The sequence below is a fragment of the Bos indicus genome, chromosome 4 (assembly GCF_029378745.1).
Source record: "Bos indicus isolate NIAB-ARS_2022 breed Sahiwal x Tharparkar chromosome 4, NIAB-ARS_B.indTharparkar_mat_pri_1.0, whole genome shotgun sequence".
Lineage (NCBI taxonomy): Eukaryota > Metazoa > Chordata > Mammalia > Artiodactyla > Bovidae > Bos > Bos indicus.
The window spans coordinates 107063859-107090309 of record NC_091763.1 but is presented as its reverse complement, the minus strand read 5'-3'; the positions used below and the strand labels follow the sequence as shown (position 1 = coordinate 107090309).

At 46.6% G+C, this 26451-nt stretch overlaps 2 protein-coding genes and 1 long non-coding RNA gene across 6 annotated transcripts; 1 reads left to right on the top strand and 2 right to left on the bottom strand.

Annotated features, from left to right (window-relative positions):
* Positions 1-13: 13 nt before the first annotated feature.
* LOC139182788 (uncharacterized) lies at positions 14-24937 on the top strand. 4 transcript variants are annotated; one of them, XR_011566359.1, is made up of 5 exons: positions 14-305; positions 2438-2488; positions 3201-3646; positions 5799-5909; positions 24680-24937. It is a non-coding gene; the product is annotated as an uncharacterized lncRNA (long non-coding RNA). The 4 variants fall into 4 exon arrangements; XR_011566356.1 differs by lacking the exon at positions 24680-24937 and adding an exon at positions 7999-21800; XR_011566358.1 differs by lacking the exon at positions 24680-24937 and adding an exon at positions 6743-7989.
* TMEM139 (transmembrane protein 139) lies at positions 2237-3624 on the bottom strand. Its single transcript, XM_019959221.2, has 2 exons — positions 3329-3624; positions 2237-3115 (listed from the first exon to the last, which is right to left on the bottom strand). The coding sequence occupies exons 1-2, from the start codon at positions 3622-3624 to the stop codon at positions 2722-2724; spliced, it is 690 nt and encodes a 229-aa protein (XP_019814780.2). The 3' UTR covers positions 2237-2721.
* Positions 21252-26451, bottom strand: GSTK1 (glutathione S-transferase kappa 1). The gene is made up of 8 exons (XM_019959219.2): positions 26269-26451; positions 25688-25769; positions 25359-25487; positions 24937-25037; positions 24727-24762; positions 22237-22353; positions 21829-21922; positions 21252-21550 (listed from the first exon to the last, which is right to left on the bottom strand). The coding sequence occupies exons 1-8, from the start codon at positions 26338-26340 to the stop codon at positions 21501-21503; spliced, it is 681 nt and encodes a 226-aa protein (XP_019814778.2). The 5' UTR covers positions 26341-26451; the 3' UTR covers positions 21252-21500.

Below are 26451 nucleotides of genomic sequence, written 5' to 3'. Positions count from 1 at the left end.
CCGCACCGCCCACTTCTCCTCACCCGCCTATTGCGAGAACTCTGTGGAGATGGGTGTGGACGGACATCTCAATTTATTGAACTGTCGGGACCAGGGTAGGGAGGACAGCGAAAGCACTACAAGGTGCTGGACATGTTCCCTGCGCAAAGACTGAGAAGAGTGGGTCAGCGATGGTGGAGCAGCTCCCTCGGGCTCAAACCTGTGTTACATGCTTAGACCGTGATTACGGAGAAGCTGGCGTTCTGTTTGGATCTGAGGAAGCCGGTCAGGGAGCCTGGGGTAAAGCCCAGCGTCACAGCGCAGGGGTGAGGCTGACGCAATCGGAGACAGCGTTCAAGTGGCTCCAGTGCCTCATTTAATAGATGATTTATGGAGGATCCTTAGATAATCGAATTCCTTGGTGGCCCAGACGGTAAAAGCGTCTGCCTACAATGCGGGAGACCTGGGTTCAATCCCTGGGTCAGGAAGATCCTCTGGAGAAGGAAATGGCAACCCACTCCAGTACTCTTGCCTGGAAAATCCTATGGGCGGAGAAGCCTGGTAGGCTACAGTCCATGGGGTCACAAAGAGTCGGACACGATTGAGTGACGTAACTTTCACTTTCTTTCTTAGATATTCCACCAACTCTCTCCAAGAACGTGGGGTGGATCATCATATCCAGACATCCTGAAAATCACAAGTGCCACCCCCTGGGGCAGTTTAACTCGCTGCTTCCCCATCAGATGGGGACTCTGCATTGGGAACTGCTCTCCAGCCGCCCCCCGCCCCCCACCCCATAGCTCAGTTGTTAAAGAATCCGCCTGCAATGCAGGAGACCGGGGTTTGATTCCTGGGTCAGGAAGATCCACTGGAGAAGGGATAGGATACTCACTCCAGTATTCTTGGGCTTCTCTTGTGGCTCAGCTGGTAAACAATCTGCTACAGTGTGGAAGACCTGGGTTCAGTCCCTTGGTTGGAAAGATCCCCTGGAGAAGGGAAAGGCTACCCACTCCAGTATTCTGGCCTGGAGAATTCCATGGACTGTATGGTCCATGGGGTCGCAGACTCTCACCGACTGAGCAACTTTAACTTTCACTCCAGCCCCCCAGTCCCACCGCGCAGGAACTGCTCCCTTTCTAGAACAGGGACCGTCCCAGTTGCAATTCCCTCTGCTCCTCTACTACTGGTACACTCGGCCCGCCCTGTCTGCAGACACAAGTGGTCCCCCGTTCTGTATACAGGAAGTCCTCCACCCCCTCACCATCCATTGACCAAGCAGGGAACTGAGATGCTTGGGGGAACTGGCTTCTGTTGCCTTGTACTGAAAATACAAACTGAGGTAGATGAACCTAGAGCCTGTTACACAGAGTGAAGTAAATCAGAAAGAGAAAAACAAATACTGTATATTAATGCACGTTTGTGCACGTAAGTAGTTTCAGTTGTGTCTGACTCTGCAACTCTGTGGACTGTAGCCTGCCAGGATCCCGTCCATGGGATTCTCCAGCCAAGAATACCGCAGTGGCTTGTTATGCCTTCCTCCAGGGGAATCTTCCCGACCCAGAGATTGAACCTGCATCTCTTGTGTCTTCCTTCATTGGCAGGCAGGTTCTTTATCACTAGTGCCACCTGGGAAGCCCATACTAATGTACGTATATACACATAATCTAGAAAAATGGTACTAATGGACGTATTTGTAGGGCAGGAGCAGAGACAGATGTAGAGAATGAATTTGTGAGCAGCACAGCAGGGGAAGGAGAGGATGGGATGAACTGAGAAAGTAGCACTGAAATACATACATTATCTTGTGTAAAGTAAACAGCTAGTGGGAAGTTGCTATGTGGTGCTCTGTGACAACCTAGAGGGGTGGGATGGAGGCTCAAGACAGAAGGGATATATCTATGCTTGAATGGCAGCCCACTCCAGTGTTCTTGCCTGAAGAATCCCAGGGACAGGGGAGCCTGGTGGGCTGCGGTCTCTGGGGTCACACAGAGTCGGACACGACTGAAGTGACGCAGCAGCAGCAGCAGGACTAATTCACGTTGTATGGCGGAAACCAACACAACATTGTTAAGCAATTATCTTCAAACTTTTTTTTTTTAAATCATATATATACTGACCTTCTCCCCCTACCTCTTTGGAGCAGTTTCTCAGAACTATTTGAAATGCTATCTCCGGGGCTATACGCCTCATTTTGTCTCAAATAAAACAACTCAAAAAAGAGAAAGAAAAAAGAAAAGAGGCAATGAAATCTGAAGAGCAAAGTTCAAGACTTTGTGTCATTTACTAGCAGAGAGCTCCTGTGCAAATTACCAATATTTTTTCTTCTGACCATTAGGGTCCTCATTTCACAAATGAGGGCAATAACACCTCATTTTTGTGATCTAATAGAGCCAAAGCACCTGGAATGTCAGAGCATCAGAATGTTACTCAGATATTGTTTCTTTTCTTTTTTCCCTAGATTCTCTGGATCACCTCCTCATGTCGCTCTCAGTCTAACTCTGGATATGGGGTAGGTTGCTAAATATTGCCTCAAGACTCAAATTTTACCGCCTGCATCTTTGGGATGGGCCACCTCAAAACCGGGCAGGGCTCACCACAGCCCGACTCCACTCTAGGTCAAAGTTTGCATTTGTGATGTCCAGGTGGGGACACAGTTCCTGACACAAGACAGGCACTGGGAAGCGATGGTCCAACGAATGAGTGGGTCTGGTGCCGAAAGATCATATATCCTCGGAAAGTCCTTTAGGGGGGTGTCCAGTTGTTTCCATAGAAAACATCATCATCAGAGTGATCACAGCTGACTTCATAGGCAGGGGGTGGAGTCAGAGGTTCCAATCTGGGGGGCGTCCACAAGGTCTGCAAATCAGGAACAGTGGACGCAGCCCGTGACCACCGAAGCCGAAGGCTGACTGGAGGTCTTCTAAGACTTCCTGAGGTCACAGACCCCTCTGAGCCCACTCGCCTGTCCAGTCTGGCTCTCCTGGGCTCCTCTGGATGGTTAGGCTGTCCCTCCTCAAGTCCTGAGGGGATTACAATGCTGCTGTAAGAGGGTGGTTGGTCCAACTCTTGGGGGTGGGGCTGTGGGTCCATCACTGTGGCTTCGACATAGGTTGGCACCTCAAAGGCTTCATTGTCCCTGAGTGGGGTGGGGTGGGGGAGGAAATAAGGAAATTAGTGGCTTCCTAAAAGGAGCCTTTTTCCCCTTTTCTGTCTTCTACCAGCAAAAGACCCCTCCACTCCCTGCTACCAGTGACCAGGGAAAGCAGAATCTGTATGCCTGGAGGCCAGAAGTACAAAGGAAGAATGGGTCCACGTGTACTCTTGCAGTCCTGCCCACCCCTCAACTCACCGTGCATTGCTGGAGGCCTCTGGGCTCTCGGTCTGCACTGATCGAGACCCCCATTCCAAAAAACAGGCCAGGAGGCAGCCCAACAAAAAGAAGCCACCCAAGCTGAGAAAGAAATAAGCCACAGGGGTGATGTCCGGCCGTATCCCCAGCAAAGCCAGCCCCAGGAGGAAGGAGGTGCAGCACAGGAAGAGAAGCGGCTTCTCCAGTTTCCCCCACAGCTGGCCTGGCACCATGGCCCCTCCCCAGGCTCCTGCAAAAAGACACACAGCTGTTGTGTCCAGACTAGCAGTTGGCATCACGGCTGGGTCAGATTTCAAAGTAAGCCTATCAGACACCTCTGTCTGGCTTTGTTCTTTCCATCTCAAATCAAAATAAATGGCCCAAAGAAATGATCTGCAGGGTCCCCCCACCCCCAGCTCTGGAGTTTTCTCTAGGATCACCTAGGAGTATGATCCTGGGGTATCAATATATGTGGAACAGCCAGGAATCCAGCCCAGGAGTTCTGACTCCCAGCCCCTGTGTAAGTGTATTTGCTGTGCCATGACCTCTAGTTCCTTCCTTTTTCTTTCTTCCCTGTGACCTCTCTTCCAGCTCCACATTTCTATGCCTTCCAGGTCCCAGTAGTGCACAGGCCCTGCCTGGGGCCTCTCCGTGCTCCGGCATCTCAGGAATCCAGGTGATGGGCAGGCCACACCCCTTACTTTTGCTGGCTCTAAATCTCCCCCACTCCCCACCTCCCCAGTCCCAAGCCCTCCGTCTGACCTCAGCCTTACCTTATTTGACACCGCCCCCCCCCCCCCACGCGCCCCACCCCGCCATCTTCCCATTTCCTCCAGTCAGCCCATGCTCCAGTCGGAGGGAGAAAAGTGTACACAGACACAGGACACAACTGCCTGAGAGTCTTACAGACCAGGGTCTTGAGCAAGGGACTTCGGCCCGCTAATTCTTGACCTCTCCCTCTCCCACGTCTGTCAGGGTCCACCACCCTCTATGGGCCCTAACTCGGTAAACTCAGACTTCAAGTGTCCTGCCTGAAGTTATTACCGAAGGGGCTCCGAGGCTGGTGAGAAGAAGCCTTTTCTTTGCTCTGCAACACAGCAGCAACCCCCAGGCAGCCTGTCAGGAGTCCCCTGAACTCTGCACAGGAAGGAGTCACAGGTTCTAGAAAGGAGCCAGACGCCCTCCTTACACCCCAGCCCCAAAGGCACAACCCTCCCACCCTCTTACCTGCCTAGGACCTCCACACCTGTCTCAGCGCACTTGGCAGTAAGTAGGTTGGGACAGGGGGAGGAGGAGGGAGGAGGAGACAGGGCGGAGCCCACTGGTTCCACCCACTTTTGTGCCCAGATCCCTACATTCCTGCGCAGGCTTCCTCCTTCCTTTCTGCTCAAGGCTGAACTCCTACTTTTGCCCCACCTGGAATTTTTCTGACTCTTAGTTACTCTATCCCCAACCCCCACAGAGCCCTAGAGAGAGTACTCCCCAACCTCACCCCCAGTGATCTTTGTACTTTGGATCAGAGTTAAATTCATCTTTCTTTCTCCCTTCTTCTCTTGGCACTTGGTATTCCCAGCAGTTTGCATTATATTTAGCTAATAATGTTTTGTGCCTGGGAGCAAGATGTTAAGCTGGGCCCTGCGGGGCTTCTGGGCACAGAGGTCTTTTTGTTCCTTATTTCTTAGAGTCAAAACTCCAGCCTCCATGACCTTCTCTAGTTCCAAAGAGCAGAACAGTTGCTAATCGAGGAAGGAACAGTCAGGAAACCACCTGAGGCAATATTAAAGGGACCAGAGAGGCTCAAGGTTAGGAGCCCCAACCACCTAAGACCCTGAATACAACCTCACCCTTTTGAAACTTTGCAGAAGAAAGAATGCAAGACTTACTGCCTAGACCCTTATCACACACCCTTGCCCAACTATATAACCTCTCCCTACTTACCCCTGAGTGGGGCACATTTCCTGAGACCCCACTGTTTCTTTATGGCCAGCCATTCTTTCTTTCTTCTCCATAACTGTCTCCGTATTTATGTTTGGCATTGGTGCACAGAGAGCCAAGATTTTGGCAACAAGCAGAGCAGAGACCGTGGTTTATTTAATCTCCGTGTATCACATAGTGCTTTGCACACTGATGTGTCCTGCTTCCCCTACCAAAGTATCATTTCTATAAATTCCTTGTTTTCTGCAGACCTGTAAGATGTGTTCATATGTATGCTGCTTTGCTCAGTTAACTTGTTTTTTGTTTTAAATTTTAATACTATAAATTTTATTGAGGATGATGGGATAGTACTTTATGTGCTGTGTAAGTATGTGCATGCTCAGTCGTGTCTGACTCTGCGGCCCCATGGACTGTAGCCCCCCAAGTTCCTCCGTCCATGGGTATTCTCCAGGCAAGAATACTGGAGTGGATTGCCACTTCCTCCCCCAGGGATTTTCCCAACCCAGGGAGCTGACTGGTGTGTCCTTCATTGCAGGCAGATTCTTTACCCCTGAGCTGTTGAGGAAGCCCCTACTTTGTTACCAAGTCCAAGCTCACTCTGTGCATTGCACAACAGACCAATGAATCCGGAAGACAAGATGTTGAGGTAAGGAATATGACTTTATTTGGAAAGCTGGCTTACCGAGACAATGGCAGACTACCTTCCCTAAGTTTCAAAGGGCAGTTTCAAAGAGTTTCTAATTAGGGAAGTAAAGGAATATAGAAACAAAGGAAGAGCAGTCAAGAAACAATAGTTCCATGATTAAGCAGAGTCCTGGTTCCTCCTCAAGGGATGTAGTAACAATATATCTGAGACTTTTTATTGAAACTAAGGCCCCCACCTAGGTGGAGGATGGTTACTTTAAACCAAGCACAAGTTTGGCCACCTAATGCGAAGAGTCAACTCATTGGAAAAGACCCTGATGCTGGGAAAGATTGAGGGCAGGAGGAAAAGGGGATCGCAGAGGATGAGGTGGTTGGGTGGCATCACTGACTCAATGAACATGAGTTTGAGCAAGCTCTGGGAGACAGTGAAGGATAGGGAAGCCCGACACTACTGAGCGACTGAACAACAACAAAGATTGAAGACAAAAGGTGAAGGGGGCTGAAGAGGATGAGACAGTTAGATGAGCATCACTGACTCAGTGGACGTGAATTTAAGGAAACTCAGGGAGATAGTGCAGAAGACCCTGGCTTGCTGCAGTCTGAGAGGGTAACAGATAGAAAGGCCAGACATCCCCAAGCAGCAGGAGGAAATAAACTGAAAGTGGCAGACGTTTTTTTTCCTTCTCTACACAAAATTAGAAGAGGCTTCTTTTAATTGTGTTGCTAACAACTGGTTCTGCCTTGAGCTAACCAATGTGTTTTTCTTATGGAAATGTTTTTCTTAAGCTATGGTAATGAAATTATGTATTTGCTTTGGAATCTACTTTTCTTCAGAATGGTTCCGCCTAAGACTAACCTTCACTTCGTGGGAAATAGATGGGGAAACGGGAAACAGTGTCAGACTTTATTTTTTTGGGCTCCAAAATCACTGCAGGTGGTGATTGCAGCCACGAAATTAAAAGATGCTTACTCCTTGGAAGAAAAGTTATGACCAACCTAGATAGCATATTCAAAAGCAGAGACATTACTTTGCCAACAAAGGTCCGTATAGTCAAGGCTATGGTTTTTCCAGTGGTCATGTATGGATGTGAGAGTTGGACTGTGAAGACAGCTGAGCACCGAAGAATTGATGCTTTTGAACTGTGGTGTTGGAGAAGACTCTGGAGAGTCCCTTGGACTGCAAGGAGATCCAACCAGTCCATTCTAAAGGAGATCAGCTCTGGCTGTTCTTTGGAAGGAATGATGCTAAAGCTGAAACTCCAGTACTTTGGCCACCTCAAGCGAAGAACTGACTCATTTGAAAAGACCCTGATGCTGGGAAAGGTTGAAGGCGGGAGGAGACGGGGACGACAGAGGATGAGATGGTTGGATGACATCACTGACTCGAAAAACATGAGTTTGAGTGAACTTCAAGAGTTTGTGATGGACAGGGAAGCGTGGCGTGCTGCAGTCATGGGGTCGCCAAGAGTCGGACACGACTGAGCAGCTGAACTGAACTGAAGACTAACCTTGTTTTCTTTTCTCAAACCGTGGGCTGATAATGGCTCAACAAACCAGTATTCATGTCAATTGTTTTATGGCCAGGATGACACACCTTGTGCCATTCTATCTCAAAAATGCATATTGTAGGAGACAGGACTGGTGAAACTCCTGCAGCCTTGAAGTGTCTCTCTTATCTGATTAAGAGCTTGCTAACAGACAGAAAACACCTTGCTAAAAACTAGCAAGGGGGCATTCTTTCTGCTCCCTTCTGATGTCTATGTTAGAAATTTTCTCTGTCTCTCTTATACTTTAATAAAATTCTGTTACACAAAAAGCTCCCGTGGTCAAGCCTGGTCTTTGGCCCTGGACAAATCCTCTCCTCTGGAGGTCACAAATCCCAGCATAGCACACGGCTCGCAGCAGCAACCTTAAAGTCCATGGGGTTGCAAAGAGTTGAACATGACTTAGGGACTGAACAACAAAAATGAAATCAAAAGATTAGACAATTGTAATTGTAGGTTTGCAGAAGAGAAATAGCTAAAAGATTGGTAAATAGCTCTAGGGTTTTTCTGGTGGCTCAGTGGTAAAGAATCTGCGTATCAATGCAGGAGACACGGGTTCGATCCCTGAAAGGAGAAGATATCCTGGAGAAGGAAGTGGCAACCCATTCCAGTATTCTTGCCTGGAAAATCTCGTGGATAGAGGAGCCTGGAATGCTACAGTCCATGGGGTCTCAGACAGTCTGAAACATGTACAGTACAGACTTGTGTACTGATCAACAATGACAACAAAATTCCTGGAGCACCGCCCTGTTACCTCACCACCAACCAATTAGAAGGAAGTCACACACCCTACAAAATTCACCGCTTTTTTTGCCTTTAAAAACTCTTTCCCCAAACCATCAAAAGACCATTGGGTCTTTTGACTATGGGCCGCCCACTCTCTTTGCATGGCCCTTGTACTAAACCTTTCTCTGTCCCAGTTTCCCACGTTGCAGTTTGTCTGGCCTCACTGTGGGTCAGGCAAATGAACCAGTGTTGGGCAACACTTCCACCGCGAGTGTCTCAAGGTGAGTGATCAGTTTCAACCATCTCTGAATCTCTGAATCTAACACAGTTCCTGACACACGGTAGGTGCTCACTGAGCACAGTTGAACGTTCTTATTAGAAGGCTACCGATCCAGCTGGCCTTGCCACAGCCTGGAGATCTGGGATCCATTCTTTTCTGTTTGGGATCTGGTGGTAAGTCTGGGTGGGGCAGGTACTGGGAGGCGCAGAGTGGCTGGAGGACTACTTTGCTCTGGAGGCAAGGTTGGACTCTGAGCCTTCAGAGTATTGATTGTGGACCAACCAGAGGAGTAGCAGTCCTGGGGCACGGCCAGGGCTACCACAGCAGAGGATGTGTGGAGTGTGTGGGCGGGAGGCGGGGAGAAAAGGAGAACAAGAATGAGATTATGGATAAAGAGTGAGTGTGTCTGGGGTTGTGTGTGTATGTGTGTGTAGTGGTGGGGTGTCAGTGTTGGTTCTCTGTTCCTGGTTGAAAGAGAAGAGAGGGAGGTGATCGATGTAACAGGAAGGCTGTGGTAGTCTAAATGAGCTGTCTCTCTAGGAAGTGGGAATATAGGGTGGGAAGAGACCTGCTTGTTAAAATTGGCTCTCTGTGTCCTTAGGTTCTGTGTTCACTCAGATCCATCCCAACTAAAGTAGAAAGTATTCAGAAAAGAAATGTAGAAGGTTCCAACAAGCGAAACTTGAATTTGTTGAGTACTGGCAACTATTTATATAGCATTTATTGGGTATTATAAGTAATATAGAGATGATTTAAAGTATATAGGAGGATTACCAAGTTATATGCACATTACTATATCATTTTATATAAGAGACTTGAGCATCCTCCGACTCAGTGTTTATAGGGTTTCACACCAGTGTGTACTCTATGATATCTAATGAGATGTAAGCTTTCTTTTTTTTTTTTTAAATCTTTTAAAGATTTTATTTATTTATTACTTTTGGCTGTGCCGAGTCTTTGCTGCCGCATGGGCTTTTCTCTAGTTGTGCTGAGCAACTACTCTTTAGTTGCAGTTCATGGACTTCGCTTGTTGCAGACCATGGGCCCTAGGGAGCTTCAGTATGTGTGGCTCTCGGGCTCTAGAGCAAAGGCTCAGTAGTTGTGGCTCAAGGGCTTAGTTGCTCTGTGGCATGTAGGATCTTCCCAGATCAGGGATCAAACCTGTGTCTCCTGCATTGGCAGGCAGATTCTTTACCACTGAGTTTCCAGGAAGGTCCCGAGATACGTTTGAAATGAAGGCTTTTCCACAGTCATAGCATCTGGGGGTGATTAACCAATCCCCTACCAATACTGTTGTTGCTGTTGTTGTCCAGTCACTAAGTTGGGTCTGACTCTTTGCAGCTTCATGGACTGCAGCACTCCAGGCCTCCCTGTCCTTCACCATCTCCCAGAGTTTGCTGAGAGATGTCTATTTTGTTTCCGCTGATTTTCTTACTGTTCAGCTCCTAAGGAGAATGTACAGTGGTTGGGATCAGAAGGACTTGGATCCACAGAAAATATGTTAATAGCAGGAAATTGGCCGAGTCATTGGGATGTGTGATAAGTAAGAGGACTGAGTTAAGGACTGAGTTCTGGATTGGAGGGTACAGGAAGGGTTGGCTGACAGGCATAAGGGCCAAAGGGTGAAGGCCTGAATATCTGCAGTGTGAAAGGTCAGACAGTGCCGGTGAGGTGGGACTTCTGTGGCCTAGGGCTCTTAGTTGCTAGTGGGGACGTATGCTAGCAAGATTTGTTAGGTAAGAACTGGATCCAGTTCATGGGGCTGGCCTGCTGTCTGGCTGTACCCTACAGTATGTTATCAATTCCAATTGTTTTAAATAGATTTTCTAAAAATTCCATTTGTTAAAAAATATAAGATGTCAGAGAATATTTAAAGACTGAAGAAAAAGTATCCACAATCTAAGTATCCTTACATGGTCACTTAAATTTATGCACATTTCTACCAATCTGTTCACACACAAACCAGAATATACTCTAGTTGAGATCAGAGAATGTTCACCATTTTGTTATCTTAAAAAAAAATTTTTTTTAAATGTTGTAAAAGAGAGTTTGCCTTTTGATATAATCTTTATTGTAATGATTTCTAATAGCTATATAATATTTTACTGAATGGATATATCATAATTTAACATACCTTTATATTATTCAATAACATCAAGTATATTTTATTCAATTTTTCTTTTGGCCATCAAAAATAATGCTTTAAGAGACAAAAAAAAGTAGATTAATGGTTGCTAGGGTCTGGAGAGAGGGAGGATTTATTTTGGGGAGTTAATTAAAATGTCTTCAAATTAGGTAGTAGTGACGCTTGTACAACTCTGTGAATATATATATTTAAAAAACCCCACTAAATTATACACTTTAAAAAGGTGATTTATATGTCTATAAAGCTGTTTAAAAAATAATGCTATCTTCTTAGGTATAGTTGTTATTTCTTTTTGGATTATTTCCTCCAGTTGAATTCTAAGGAACAACATTATTGAGACGAGCCAGGTGAAAGTTTTTATTGCCCTGAACGCATGAAGCCAAACTCCTTTCCAGAGGTTTTACTTTCCTTTTTTCTTTATCAACTTAGTTTATCAGCTGAGTTTATCATTTAATTCAGTTGTCTTTCCACTTTCTACTTGCCTACTTTCCGCAAACCACCTTTTGCTGGAGGTTGGAGCACCCTTCTTGGTTGGCCCACTTTGTGGCCTTGTTTTGGAGGGTGTGGGTGCAGGAAGTGGGCGATCAGGGGAAAAGGGAGAAGGGGAGAAAATGCACAGACTCCTGGGAAGGGTCATGGGTGTCTGCCGCTGTGTGCTTCTGCGTCCCCAGGTTTCTGTGGTCTTGTATTTCTGAACCTGGGTCTGCTTGGTGCTTATGGCCAACCCGTGTGGAGTGCTTTGTACCTACTGCTCTCTGTACTTTTGCACACATGCTGTCTTTTGTACATACAAAATTAGGTAATTTAAAATATAATGGAATAAGGGGGAGTTACTGTCATTATATCATTTTGTAGGTGAGGTGGGAGCAAGATTTGAACCCGCCATCCCAGTCCAGAACCCTGGCTCTTAACTGCTATGTCATCCAACTCTAAACACTTTTTTTTTCTGGCTGCTTGATAATGATAATTTAACAAAACTCCTATGACTTTCTAAGGTCATTACCCTGGTCCTCCCTGGAGGAGTAGGTAGAGGCTGTTTTCCCCATTGTTTGATGTCTTGGGAAAAGACTGATTTTTCAGATACCAAAGGCAGCAAAAGAGAATATCAGGAGATAAATAAGGTTATCGAGCTGTAAAGCAAGATTGGGAAGTTAAGATTGTAGGCACTATCGGGATGCTCATCTTTTATGAGCTAATTAAGCCCGATTATAAAAAGTAACACTTTAACTGAAGAGCTGTTAGAAGCCTCATGTGCAGGTGACTTCTTAAAAGGTGTTGATGGTAGAAACCACAAATATTGTGGAAACAAATCGCAATGTCATTTGATCCTTAGTAACAATTGTGGAATAGATCTGATTATCATTTTCATGTTACAGAGGAGGAAACCAGCTCAGAGAAAGTCCATGATTTCTTTAGTTAGAATCAAACTCAGAATCCTTTTTTAAAAAAATAATTGTATTTATTTATTTACGGCTGAGCTGGGTCTTCGTTGCTGTGAGGACTTTTCTCTAGCTGCGGCGAGCAGGGGCTCGTCTCATTGCGGAGCACAGGCTCTAGGGCACATGGGCTTCAGTAGTGGTGGCAGGTGGGCTTGGTAGTTTCGGCTCCTGGGCTTTAGAGCACAGGCTCAACAGTTTTGGCACATGGGCTTAGTTGCTCTGCGGCATGTGGGATTCCCCCCAGATCAGGAATCGAACCCATGAATCCTGAGCCTCCTGCATTGTCAGGTGGATTCTTTACTACTGAGCCACCACGGAAGCCCCGGTTAAATGATATAACAGGAAGTAAATCAGAAACGTTGATATTTGGGAGGGCGGAAATGCTTTCAAAGAAGCCTCAAGTATGTCAGGATAAATATTATGCTCACCAGCTAATTGTCACGTAGTACCAAACTCGCTGGCAATGAACTGAGCGAACAGTGGGATTCAGTGCTGTCGCGTGTTCAGACCGAGCCACAAAAAGTGATACTGGCATTTGAGAAACTGAGTGTGGTGGTTGCCGAGTGACACAAGAAAGCACTGTGTTGATTAGAAGTGTCTACAGGTAGTGGCAACAGTGTCCCATGTGATATGTCTCCACACATGAGAAAACAGGGACAGCTGCTGCTGCTAAGTCGCCTCAGTCGTGTCCAGTTCTTTGCAACCCTGTGGGCCGTAGCCCACCAGGCTCCTCTGTCCATGGGATCCTGCAAGGCAAGTATATTGGAGTGGGACACATTGTAGTTGATCACGTGTTTTTTGGAGATAGCCAAACCAGCTTCCAGATCTCAGTTCTGCCATTTACTGTGTGATCTTGGGTAAGTACTTTACCTTTCGGGGCTTCAGTTTCTAATTTGTAAAGGTGAAAATAAGCCCAAGCTTATCACTCCTTTCCTATCCTGCTCCTCCAGCCTGGCTTTGACCCAGGGACCCACCTCAGGGCCACCATCCTGTCGCAGGGCCTGGATTTCTTTCACTGTGGAGCATCTGTTTGTAACTTAGATTGTACATCACCCTCTGCTAATCTCTAAAGTTATCTAAAGTAATATCTAAAGTAATCTCTAAAGTTATTACCCAGGAAATGTAACACTTAAAACATTTATTTGTTATCTTTGGTTGCACTGGATCTTTGTTGCTGCTCACGTGCTTTCTCCAGTTGCAGCAAACAAGGGCTCCTCTTTGTTGTGGTATATGGGCTTCTCATCACGGTGACCTCTCTTGTAGGCCTCTCTTGTGTTCTAGGGCACATGGTCTTCAGTAATTTCAGTTCTTGGGCTTAGCAGTTGCGATTCCCAGGCTCTAGAGCGCAGGCTCAGTAGTTGTGGCACAAGGGCTTCGTTGCTCTGAGGCATGTGGGATCTTCCCAAATCGAGGATTGAACTCATGTCCCCTGTATTGGCAGGTGGATTGTTATCCACTGTGCCACCAGAGAAGTCCCGATATATCTTATTTTTTTATTCATTTCAAAGTAGGCTGCAGAGCCATCAGCACATTTCCACCTAGCTACTTCAGCATGCATAAAAGTACCTAAAGTCAAATATTACTTTACAGTTAACCATTTTTTTAAAGTAAAATTTGCATGCAATGAATTGCACAGATTTTAAGTGGACCATTCCACAAGTCTGGCTGAAACTTATATTGGTATAACCCACCTCCAATCAAAATAAGAAACATTATTAACACCCAGAAAGTTCCATCATTCCCCTTCCTGGTCAACCCTGCAAGCAAAAAGATACTTCACATTATTAGCCCTTGTGTGTGTGTGTGTGTGTGTGTGTTAGTCGCTCAGTTGTGTCCAACTCTTTGCCACCCGGTGGACCAAAGCCCACCAGGATCCTCTGTCCATGGGATTTTCCAGGCAAGAACACTGGAGTGGGTGCCATTCGCTCCCCTAGGGGAATCTTCCTGACCCAGGTTTAGAACCTGGGTCTCCTGCATTGCAGGCAGATTCTTTACCATCTGAGTTACTAGGGAAGCCCCTATTAGTTCTTAGAGAAATGCAAGTTAGAATCACAATGACTTACCACTACACACCAATCAGAAAAGGTAAAATAAGAAATTGTAGTAACACCAAATGCCGGTGAAGATGTGGAGAAACTGTACTGCTCATGAATTGCTGGTGTGAAGGTAAAATGGTAAGGCCACTCTGGAAAAATATAGCAGTTTCTTTCCAGAACTAAACATTCACGTATCACATCACTCAGCGATTGTACTCCTGGGCATTTACCCTGGAGAAATGAAAACGTGCACATAAAAACCTGTATGTACATATTCATAGCAACTTTACTTGTAGTAACCCCTGTGATATTGTGATTGATAATATATATATAGGGCTTCCCAGGTGTCTCAGTGGTAAAGAATCTGCCTACCAGTGCAGGAGACACAGGAAATGTGGGTTTGATCCCTGGGTTGTGAAGATTCCCTGGAGGAGGAAATGCTGACCCACTCCATTATTCTTGCCTGGAAAATTCCATGGACAGAGGAGCTTGGGAGGCTACAGTCTCTGGGGTCTCAAAATGTCAGATAGGAATGAGCCCAGTACATATATATATATATATGGACATTCAAATGACCAAAATATGTTTCTCATATATATGTGGCTTTCGTCCATAGTCCCTGGGTCACAGCTTCCAAAAGCCTTGAAACTGTGTAATCATTGCTAGTGATAAACATGTCTTTTGTGAATGAAGTGACTTTTAGAAGCACCTGAAGGTGGGGGTTTTCAACCTCAGGCTCCTCTCTCCTCCCCAGAAATCAGGGGGTAGAACTGAGAATTACAACTCACTGATCACTCGGTTGGTTCTTCTGGCAACCAGACCCACCACCTTTAGGTGCTTATAAAAGTCACTTCATTCACAAAAAGACACCTTTATCATTCTCAATGCTTAGACAAAGTAATGTCTCTGCTTAGACAGCATATTAAAAAACAGAGATATTACTTTGCTGACAAAGGTCCATATAGTCAAAGCTATGATTTTTCCAGTTGTCATATACGGATGTGAGAGTTGGGCCATATAGCAGTCTGAACATCAAAGAATTGATGCTTTCGAATTGCGGTAGTATAGAAGACTCTTGAGAGTCCCTTGGACAGTAAGGAGATCAAACCAGTGAATCCTAAAGGAAATCAACCCTGAATATTCATTGGAAGGACTGATGCTGAAGCTAAAGCTCAAATACTTTGGCCACCTGATGAGAAGATCTGACTCATTGGAAAAGACCTTGATGCTGGGAAAGACTGAGGGCAGGATGAGAAGGGGACACCAGAGGATGAGATGGTTGGATGGCATCACCGACTCAATGGACATGAGTTTGAGGAATCTCCAGGAGCTGGTGAAGGACTGGGAAGCCTGGTGTGCTGCAGTTCATGGGATGACAAAAAGTCGGACATGATTGAGTGCCTGACCAACAGAGATTTGGTCGATCATGACTATGTAATGAAGTCTCCATAAAAACCCCATTTTCCGAGAGCTTCTACATTGGGCTTCCTTGATAGCTCAGTTGGTAAAGAATCTGCCTCCAATGCAAGAGACCCTGGTTTGATTCCTGGGTCAGGAAGATCTACTGGAGAATGGATAGGCTACCCCCTTCCAGTTTTCTTGGGCTTCCCTTATGGCTCAGCTGGTAAAGAATCTGCCTGCAATGTGGGAGACCTAGGTTTGATCCCTGGGTTGGGAAGATCCCCTGGAGAAAGGAAAGGCTACCCCCTCCAGTATTCTGGCCTGGAGAATTCCATGGACTTTATAGTTCATGGGGTTGCAAAGAGTTGGACACAACTGAGGGACTTGCACTTCATTCTACATCGGGAAGCTGGGAGGCTTCCACCTGCCTCTGGGCTGGTTCCCAAGCTCTATGAGGACAAAAGCTTGTTCAGGACTTTGTCCTATGTATCTCTTCATCTGGTTTTTGAATCATATCCTCTAATATACTTTTATAACAAATTGGCAATCTAGCAAGTAAACAGGTTTTATTGAGTTCTGTGAGCTGTTCTAGCAAATTAATCAAACCCAAAGAGGGGGTCATGGGTTATATAACCAGTCTGTCAGAAGAACCAGTGACAACCTGGACTTGCAGCTAGTGTCTGAAGTGGAGGGTGGTCTTACATATGGAATGTGATGCTATTTCTGGGTAGTGTTAGAATTGAGTTGAATTCTTGGACACCTTGCTGGCATCTGAAAATTGCCGGTTGGTGTAGGAAGCTTACACACACACACACACACACAGTGGAATTTGGTCCATAAACTGATTTTCAGCCCCAAACTACAAACAACCAAAATGTCCTTCAATGGGTTAAACAAACTGGCACATCCATACCAAGGAACATGATGACTTGGCAGTAAAAAGAACAAACTACAAACTACAGATACATAAAATGCCATGGGTGGATCTCAGGGAGTTAGGCTAAGTGAAAACAAGCCATTCTGATTCCATTCATACAGCTGTTGTAAAATAAGAACTATATGAGATTAGTGGTTGCCAGGGGTTAGGGAAGTGGGGAGAAAAAGAGAGAGGTAGCTGTAGCTATGAAAAGCGCATTGAGGGATCCTTAAGTTTGGAAGCATTCAGTATCTAGACTAGACTGTGGCTGTGGTCACATACATCTGCGTGCGTGCTAAGTCGCTTCAGTCGTATATGACTCTGCGACCCCATGGACTGTAGCCCACCAGGCTGCTCTGTTCATAGGATTCTCCAGGCAAGAATACTGGAGAGGGTTGCCAGGTTCTTCTCCAGCACATGTGCCTACAGGTGATAAAATTATATGGAACTAAACACAGACACAGAAATGAGTGCATGCAAAACTGGTGGAATCTGAATGAGGTTGATGGACGCTAACAATGCTAGTGTTCTGGTTGTATTATTGTACCGGATATGCCAGATGTTGCCATTGGGGAAACTGGATGAAGGGTATATGGAATCTCTGTATTATGCCTGACATTTGGCTTAAAAGACATGGGCATTTTTTACAAAAACTTTTTATTTTGTATTGGAGTATAGCTGATTAACAAACAATATTGTGATAGCATCAGCTGAACAGGGAAGGGACTCTGCCATACATGTACCTGTATCCATTCTCCCCCAACTCCCCTCCCAGACATAGGCATTTCTGGAAGCATATACAGAAAAGTGGAAAGTAGGATAGGGATGACTTCACTTTTCACAGTCAATAGTTTTCTGAGTGTTTTTGTTTTACCACATGCATGCCATACTTTGTTGTTTTTAATTACCACTTGTATTTTGGTTCTATAAACAAAGTATCCCTTCTAAGAACTTTACCTAAAAACATTGCATTCTGGAAGCATACCACTATTTAGTAAGCTTGGAATTTGAATTACAACACAAGGAAATGGTTCAGTATTTAACTCTGAGCACTGACCTAATTGCAAATTTTGTATGTCAGCCGTTGCTCAGAAGATGTGGAAAGGAAGTAACTAGGTATGAAACCGCTTCAATTAGAAGTGTTCTTTATTGGGAAAAAATAGGTGCGTTTGGAGGCTTTTCCTTCTCTCCCTGTGACAGTTATTTCACTTGTTAACTGTGGTAACAGATTGCCGTGAGTTGACTCATTGGAAAAGACCCTGATGCTGGGAGGGATTGGGGGCAGGAGAAGGGGACGACAGAGGATGAGATGGCTGGATGGCATCATCGACTCAATGCACATGAGTTTGGGTGAACTCTGGGAGTTGGTGATGGATGGGGAGGCGTGGTGTGCTGTGATTCATGGGGTCGCAGAGTTGGACACGACTGAGCGACTGAACTGAACTGAACAGATCGCCAACTCAACGGACATGACTTTGAGGAAACTCTGAGTGACAGTGAAGGGCAGGGAAGCCTGCTGTGCTGTAGTCCACTGGGTGGCAAAGATTCAGACACAATTTAGCGACTGAACAACAACAGATGCCAGAGAGCTGATAAAACATAATTTCTGGATGTGCCTGTGAGAGTGTTTCCAGAAGAGATTAGTTCGATCAATGCTGGTTCACATGATTATGGGAACTGAGAAATCCCATAGTCTGCCATCCGCAAACTGGAGGCCCAGGAAAGGTGGTGGGGTCAGTTCCAGTCTAAGTTCAAAGGCCTGAGAGTCCAAGTTCAATATCCTATTGATCCTGTTTTTATTCGCTGACAACCTTCACTAATACAATCAATTTTTATTCTATTTGCTATAAATTCAGACATTGTAATCTAGATCACATGTGAAAGGATTAGTCTAGAAATTGTCTCATTCCTTCAGAGAAGATTAAATTCAGCTATTGGATTAGAAAAATAGGATTCTAGACCCTTTGAAGGAGGAGTGGCCAGGGCTGCAAAATCTGCCTCTAAAGTAAGAGATTATCCTACATAACACTGAGATAAGATTTAGGATTAAGTTAAGCAATTGATGCTTCCCAGGTGGCTCAGTGGGAAAGAATCTGCTTGCAATACAGAAGCTACAAGAGATGTGGGTTTGATCCCTGGGTCAGGAAGATCCCTTGGAGGGGGATATGGCAATCCACTCCAGTATTTTTACCAGAGTAGTCAATGGACATAATCTCATGGACAGAGGAGCCTGATGGGCTACAGTCCATGGGGTCACAGTCGGACTCGACTGAGCATTCAGCATTAAACAACTGATACAAATTTAGAAAACAATGAGAAGGGTACACAATTGTATACAAATGTGAATCTATAAATTCTTGAAGTTTTTTTTTTTTTTACTGGAATAAACAATCTTTTAAAAAACTACAAATAAGGGGGCTTCCCTGATGGTTTCAGTTCAGTTCAGTCGCTCAGTCCTGTCTGACTCTTGGCAACCCCATGGACTGCAGCATGCCAGGCCTCCCTGTCCATCACCAATTCCCAGAGCTTACTCAAACTCATGTCCATTGAGTTGGTGATGCCATCCAACCATCTCATCCTCTGTCATCCCCTTCTCTGCCTTCAATCTTCCCCAGCATCAGGGTCTTTTCAAATGAGTTAGTCCTTCGCATCAGGTGGTGAAAGTATTGGAGTTTCAGCTTCAGCATCAGTCCTTCCAATGAATACTCAGGACTGAGCTCCTTTAGGATGGACTGGTTGGATCTCCTTGCGGTCCAAGGGACTCCCAAGAGTCTTCTCCAACACCACAGTTCAAAAGCATCAATTCTTCAGTGCTCAGCTTTCTTTATAGTCCAACTCTCACATCCATACAGGACTACTGGAAAAACCATAGCCTTGACTAGACGGACCTTTGTTGGCAAAGTGATGTCTCTGCTTTTTAATATGCTGTCTAGGTTGGTCATAACTTTCCTTCCAAGGAGTAAGGGTCTTAATTTCATGGCTGCTGTCACCATCCCTGGTGGTTTAGTGGTTAGGAGTCTACCTGCCGATGCAGGGGACACGAGTTCAATCCCTGGCCGGGGAAGATCACAAATGCTGTGGAGCAACTGAGCCTGTGTGCCACAGCTGCTAGCCAGAGCTCTAGAGCCTGTGAGCCCCAGCTGCTGAATCCCACGCATCTAGAGCCCATACTCTGCAATAAGAGAAGCCATGGCAATGAGAATCCTGCACATCCCTACAAAGAGTGGCCTCCTATTGCATCAACGAAGGCCCAGCTCAGGCAAAAATAAATAAATAAATCTTCTAAAAATGTATACAAATAAAATGGAAACATTTTTATATATTTTATTGCAGATTAATAGTTCAGACTTATTCCAGATTAATGTCCTCTGTAATATATCTTTATGCAAGACATAATTGACATACTATGCAGTTTCATCATTTTCTCCAATCAATATTATAAACTAAGAATTTCCAAAGTTCTGGTAAGTTGCTAAAATTCTTCACAAATATAATTTTTGATGGCTATGAAACATTACATCCTGGATGTACCATAATTTGTTCAAAAATCCTCCTGGTGGACATTTATTTGATACCACAAGCAATGGTGAGACAAGCATCTTTATTCACAAAGCTTTGTCTCTACTCACCCTCAACATGTATAAGAACTTCAATATAGTTGATTATATTCAACTTCAATATATGGAAAGTTCCATTTAAAAAAAATTTTAAGTTTTACTCTTTGGCCACGCCATTTGGCATGTTGCATTTTAGTTCCCCAACCAGGGACTGAACCTACGCCTCCTGCATTGGAAGTTCAGAGTCTTAACCACTGGACTTCCAGGGAAGCCCCTCTTTTTTGTTTTAATTTGCTCTTATGGCTCTCATATTTTTATTTTGCATTAGTTGCACATTGTCACAGGTCTCCTTTGGAGAACCAGAGTGCTTATTTGGGGATATACTTGTGACATTACATTACAGGTATGCATGGTCAGGATGAGATGAAGTCCTGGAGTGTGCTGGAATAATGGAAAAAACGGAGAGAGGAGGAAGACTGAAAGTGATGGGAGAAAAGAGGGGAACATGGGATACGAGATGAGGAAACCAGAAATATGAGATGAGAAGACAGCAAAGGGAAGAGGCATCTAAACTCCGAAAGCCCTCTGAGCCATCGAAGTCACCACACAGGCATCCAAGTGTGGTTTCAGCATCTGAAGAGAGTCTTCTCAAAGAAGTCCAGACCCTACTGAAACACAAGGCATTCTGATGATTTCACAGTGTGCATACAAAGAGTAGGGGCTCTCAGTGATTAACTGGGGGGAGTGGGAAAACTATAGGTTTGTTGGGGAGGGAACAGGGTCATAGTGGGCCAGGGAGAGAGGCCTGGCCTTTCCTTGGGATCTGCTTTGTGGGCGAGGGGAAGGCACCCCGAGGGGATGAGCAACTTCTTCAGGCCCTGGCAGCTCTGGCCAGTCTCCCGGCACGGCCTCTCCCGGCCCCTGCTGGTCAGAGTAGCCGGACCCCATTTAAACATCTGGATGCAAGCTCAGTCATGCTGGGTTTCTCTCCAGCCTCCACTTCCCCTGGGCTTCTGGCCCCAGCCTGTGTCTCAGGCACCATGGCTGGTCAGAAGACAGTGCCCAACCGGTTAGTTGCAGAATCCATCTGGCTTAGCTTTCTGTCTCTGACAGACTTAAGAAGCTTCTGTAGAAGAGAAAGAGGGACTATTTCCTGCTCCCTTCACATAAGCTGCCCCAAAGTGAGGCAGAGGGCTGCGGGCACACAAAGAACTGTTCTTCTCAAACACCTAGAGTGGCCAGGATGTGACTGTAGGAACAAGAACAGATAAACACCAGAGAGGACACAGACCGAGAAATATGGCGCCTAATGGCATTAGGTTTATTCTGTGGAAAGCAGAGTTGGAGATTCTCAGAGGCACTTGGTGACACTAACGGCAGATGGTGTATTATCCTGCCCGCCGCCCCCCGCCCCCAGCACACCCCAGAGCCGGACAAGAACCTCTATCAGATAGGAAACCAGAATCCCAGGGCCCCACAGTGGAGGAGAGCTAAGCAGATGGTCTGCTTTTTAATACCAATCGTCTTGCTTCCTCTGGGCTTTGGGCTTAAAGTTTGGCGTTTACAGCTGGAGGCACAGGGCCCATCCACTTTTCTCCTGAATAGAAAAGATCACGAGTCAGAGGGTCCACAAGCCCTCAGGGATTCTCTCCAGGAAGAGCTCCTGGGTGCTGGGTCTGGAAGGCTTCCTTCTCTCCTGCAGAAGAAGGTGGCCCCTCCCCACTCCACCTCAAGCACACCTACCTCTGTATGAGGTTCCATTATCGGAAGTGCCTAGAACATTTTTTTTTTTTTATTCTTGAATCCATCCTTCTGGGCAACTGATATAATGCAGGGGTGGGCTCAAGGGCAGGTCAGTACGAATGTGTAACTTACCCAGCAGGTGTGCCAGCAACTCCAGCCGGTCGGAGCCAAAGAGCATGTGGGTTTCATCTTGCAGGTGGGCCACAGTGACGGGCAGCCCAAAAGCCTGGAGAAGTAACAGGGCAGGAGGGCGATGGAGCAGGTGGTGGTTTCAGGGCTGCGGTTGAAGGCTGCAAGTTAGTACTGGTCTGAGAGGTATTCGATGAGAGGTTGCAGGGTTCTAAGGAGAGTTTTCTGTCTCCTCTCTCACTATCAGCACTCTCCCTCCTTTCTTTGGGCCCAGGGAAAGGAAGGAAGAGGGTGAGGGTGATCTTGGAGATTTCGGAGGACTCACAGTTGGGGAGTAACTTTTGCTCAGGAGCTTGGGGACCTGGTCAAGATTCTCTGTCTCAGCACAGGGGTGGGGACAGAATTGCTCACCCCATATTTGCAGGCTGCCTCAGTGGTCTCCTTGAGCTGGTTCTTCACTTGTGGTGTTGAGACCCATTCTAGAAGTTCCTGGGCTTGTTCCATGGACATGCCAGCCTTCTCTGCAGCCTGAAGGGATGTGGAGGGGAAAACAAGTGTGTCTGCGTTAGTGCAGGTGGGAATCTCAGGAGAAAACTGTGGTCATTTTATTTTCTGCCCCCACATCATCCACAGCACTTTTACTTACCCACGAGTGGAGGTCTATCTTTGCCAAGAGGGGCTATGTTTTTTGCCTTCAAAATCATGAGATTGGTAGAAAGAGCAGGTGGCAAAGAGGCATAAATGTAGAAATTTAACGCCAGAGGAATTGATGCTTTTGAACTGTGGTGTTGGAGAAGACTCTTGAGAGTCCCTTGGAGTGCAAGGAGATCCAACCAGTCCATTCTAAAGATCAGCCCTGGGTGTTCTTTGGAAGGAATGATGCTAAAGCTGAAACTCCAGTACTTTGGCCACCTCATGTGAAGAGTTGACTCAGTGGAAAAGACTCTGATGCTGGGAGGGATTGGGGGCAGGAGGAGAAGGGGACACCAGAGGATGAGATGGCTGAATGGCATCACCAACTCGATGGACATGAGTTTGCGTGAACTCCGGGAGATGGTGATGGACAGGGAGGACTGGCGTGCTGCGATTCATGGGGTCGCAAAGAGTTGGACACAACTGAGTGACTGAACTGAACTGAACTGAGCGCCAGAGGGCATCTTGAGAGGCCAGCTTCCAAACCACTTCATTAACAGGTCAGGAAAGACTCCCTGGTGGTCCAGTGGTTGAAGACTCTGTGCTCCCAGTGCAGGGGGCCTGGGTTCAATCTCTGGTCAGGGAACCAGAATGCACATGCTGCAACTAAGAGTTCACGTGTCACAACTAAGACCTGGTGCAGCCAAATAAATAAACATTTAAAAAAGCCAAAACAAAACAGGCAAGGAGCCTCCAGTTCAGAAACGGTACGTATTTTGGTCAGTGTTGAAGAGCTTGTTAGTAGCAGAGCCAATGCTAGAATCCAAGTCCCTTGACATTAAGCTGGGGGTTCATGCCTTCCTACTTCTCAGAATTCCTGAACCCAAGGGCTGGGCTCTAATTCGCATAGAATTTCCTGAGGACTCTGGACAGGGCACATGGCTGCAGCCACCAGTGTCTGGCTTCAAGAGAATGTTAAAGGTTTCACTTTGGGGTTTGCTGGGATCAGTGATTCTCAACTTTGGCTGCACATAATAGAATATCCTGGGGGAGCTTTTTTGAAAATCTCAGTTTGGATGTCATCCTCGAAAACAAATTACATGGAATTTCTGGGTGGTAGTGTCCAGGTGCTGCAAGTGATTTTAATACACATCTGGGGTTGACAAGTGTTGCAACCTGACCCCCTTGACCTGGAGTGGGAAATACGGAGTCAGGCATGACTTCTTGGCTTTGACCCAGTTACATCAGAGAAGTGTATTTTGGCCAAGTGCTTAACAACAGGGAACTGGTTCAGTAAACAAGTACACCCACTGAATGGAATGCTATGTGGAACCTAACAATTATTCTCTCCAACAGTTTTAAATGACATGGGAAATGATGATTAAATATTAAGTGAAAAAGCAAGCCAATGCATAGACTTTGCAGGAATGAAAACTGAGGAGGATATACTGGCCATGCTTTACACATTTAACTTTTTTTGTGACTTGTCATTTTATATATTACATTTGAATATGCCTCAGCTATCTTTTGTAAACTTAAAGTGAAAGCGAAAGTCACTCCGTCGTGTCCGTGTCCGACACTTTGTGACTCCATGGACTAGTCTATGGAATTCTCTAGGCCAGAATACTGGAGTGGGTAGCCTTTCCCTTCTCCAGGAGATCTTCCCAACCCAGGAATTGAACCCAGGTCTCCTGCATTGCAGGCGGTTTCTTTACCAGCTGAGCCACAAGGGAAACCCTTGTGGCTTAAGGGGGGAAAAAACTTAAGGGGAAAAAATGTGGTGTTGAATTTTCTGATTTAATCCTGAAGAAAAACTTTTTTATATCTAAATATGGCTGGCACACGTTTTGACATTTGGAGCTATTTCCACTTTTCTCACTCGGACTTTCTGAATACTTCTGGCTTGAGTCAGTTATCTCTCTTTGTCTTTTCAAAGCCTGTTTTTTATGTCTCTTAGATGTGACAGTGAGGTTTGTGTTGCAGTTTTTAGGGCCAAGACTTGCCACTACTTCAAGTCTCCCCATCTGCAGGTACCCACATGTACCACCTCTCTCCTACTGACTTCTTTCATCAAATACATGTTTCCTTTTTCACCCATGATACATTCTTTCGACAATCTTAGTTCCAACCGTTTAGTAATTTGGCCTCTCAAACATCCTTTCTCCCCCGGTAACTATGACCTTTTCCACCCAATAATAAACAATGTCCTCTCTGCCCCCAGAGGTCAACTGTCCTCAGATTCCCCAGGAGAGCAGTGGGAACACTCACAGCCAGGATGCTCGGGGGCTCCGTGATGTCTTCATCCTGGGAAGAGGACAGTCAGTACGAGAGGTTGGCATGGTGAGGGGTGAGATGGAGGCCAGTGAACCAGGTCAGTGAACAAGGAGGAGGGCAGGACCTGGGACTCTAGGCCTAGGGGAGGGTCACCAAGTCATCCTGGGTCTCCCTGAAAGTTGCTGCCCAGAGCCCAACCCTCACCCGTGACCAGACACGCATCCACAGTTCTCTGGACACTTTCTCCAGCAGCTCCGGGTGCTCCATCTTCACCGCAGTGAGGAAGCGCATGGCTGTCAAACTTCCTGTGGGGCAGAGGCACTCAGAGGGGGGCCTCCTCTAGCTTGTTTCCCATGAAGACCAGGTTTTTCCTCCTCATCTCCCCCAGCCCCCCACCCGCCAGTGCTCCATCGCCCTCAGCCTTCCATTTGCATTTCTGATCACTGATCCATCCTGCTCTCCCTCCCCTTCTGTCTCTACAACCTTCTGCATGATCAGCTCTGATGCTGAGCTTTCCCAAAGTTTCCTTCACTTAACAAAATCAACGGAACCCCTCCTTTCTGGCCCTGCAATCTCCAAATCCACTGCTGAAACCTTATGCTCCATCCATATCCCACTCTCGTCACCTTTCTTAAGGATCACAGAGAAGAAATCCTTGGGGAAGTGGATGGGAACCTGGTGATGCTGGCTCAGGAGCCTAAGGTCACTTCTCAAGTATACGGCTTTGTGGGGAAGCATAGCTGGCGGCTGGTTTCCTGCAAGGGGAAAGTTGGGTTTACTGATGAGAGATCACTTGAGGGTCCCAGACCGGGGATGCACCTACCTGGGTTTCAGGCAGCAGGCATATTACTAGCTGCTGCCGCCAATAAGGAGACCCAGTGGAAGGGCCGCTCCCCTGGACGTTTGAAATGAGCCTTCCCTCAAATCCCCGACAAAAACGCCACTGCCTTCCTACCGCTCTCTCTTAAGATCCCTCCAATTAACGTCGGCTGCAGCTGCAGGCTGATGTTCCAGATATTCTTATATCGGCACAGGACCTGTAGGGAGGGGCGGAGACGGAGAGTGAAGAGGGCTGAGGGAGAGAAGGGTGTTTCATGGCACTGATCAGCCAGGCTATAGGCTCGGAGAAAGGGTTAGGAGGACACCCTAAATCTGGTTTGAAAGGGCAAAACTCTCTCAATTCCTAGTTATCGATTCCAGGATCTCTGCTCCTGTGGACAGTTTTTATCTGTTCTGCACCCCATCCCCCAAAACTGACATCGGAGGGCTTATATTCTGGATTCTTTGGAGCTGCTCATCTTCCAAGCCAGTATGGGAAACCCCAGCCTTAAGACATAAAGGTTCCACCTGGAGCCAGCGATCATACCCCGTTCATCAACAAAGTGACCTTCAGTCCTGGCTCTCTACCTGCTTGCCCGAAACCGCGTAGGGCACTGCCAGGAAATTCACGAGACCGAGGTCCCCGCGCTCTTTCCTGACCCCTCCCTCTGCTTCTGTCTCCCCAAGCCCCGGGCGAAGCTGCTTCCCCGGCGTCACCTCGAAGGCCAGCCAGGAGTAGGGGGACAGGACATCGTAGAACAGCTCGAGCGTTCGGGGAACGGGCCCCATGCTGCAGACGCGCGATCGCGAAGCGAACTCAGCCCCCGGAAGCCCGCGGCGCCAGCGTACTTCCTGCAGAGCGCAGCGGCCCCGCCCCCGCTCTCGGCCTCCGGGGAGGAC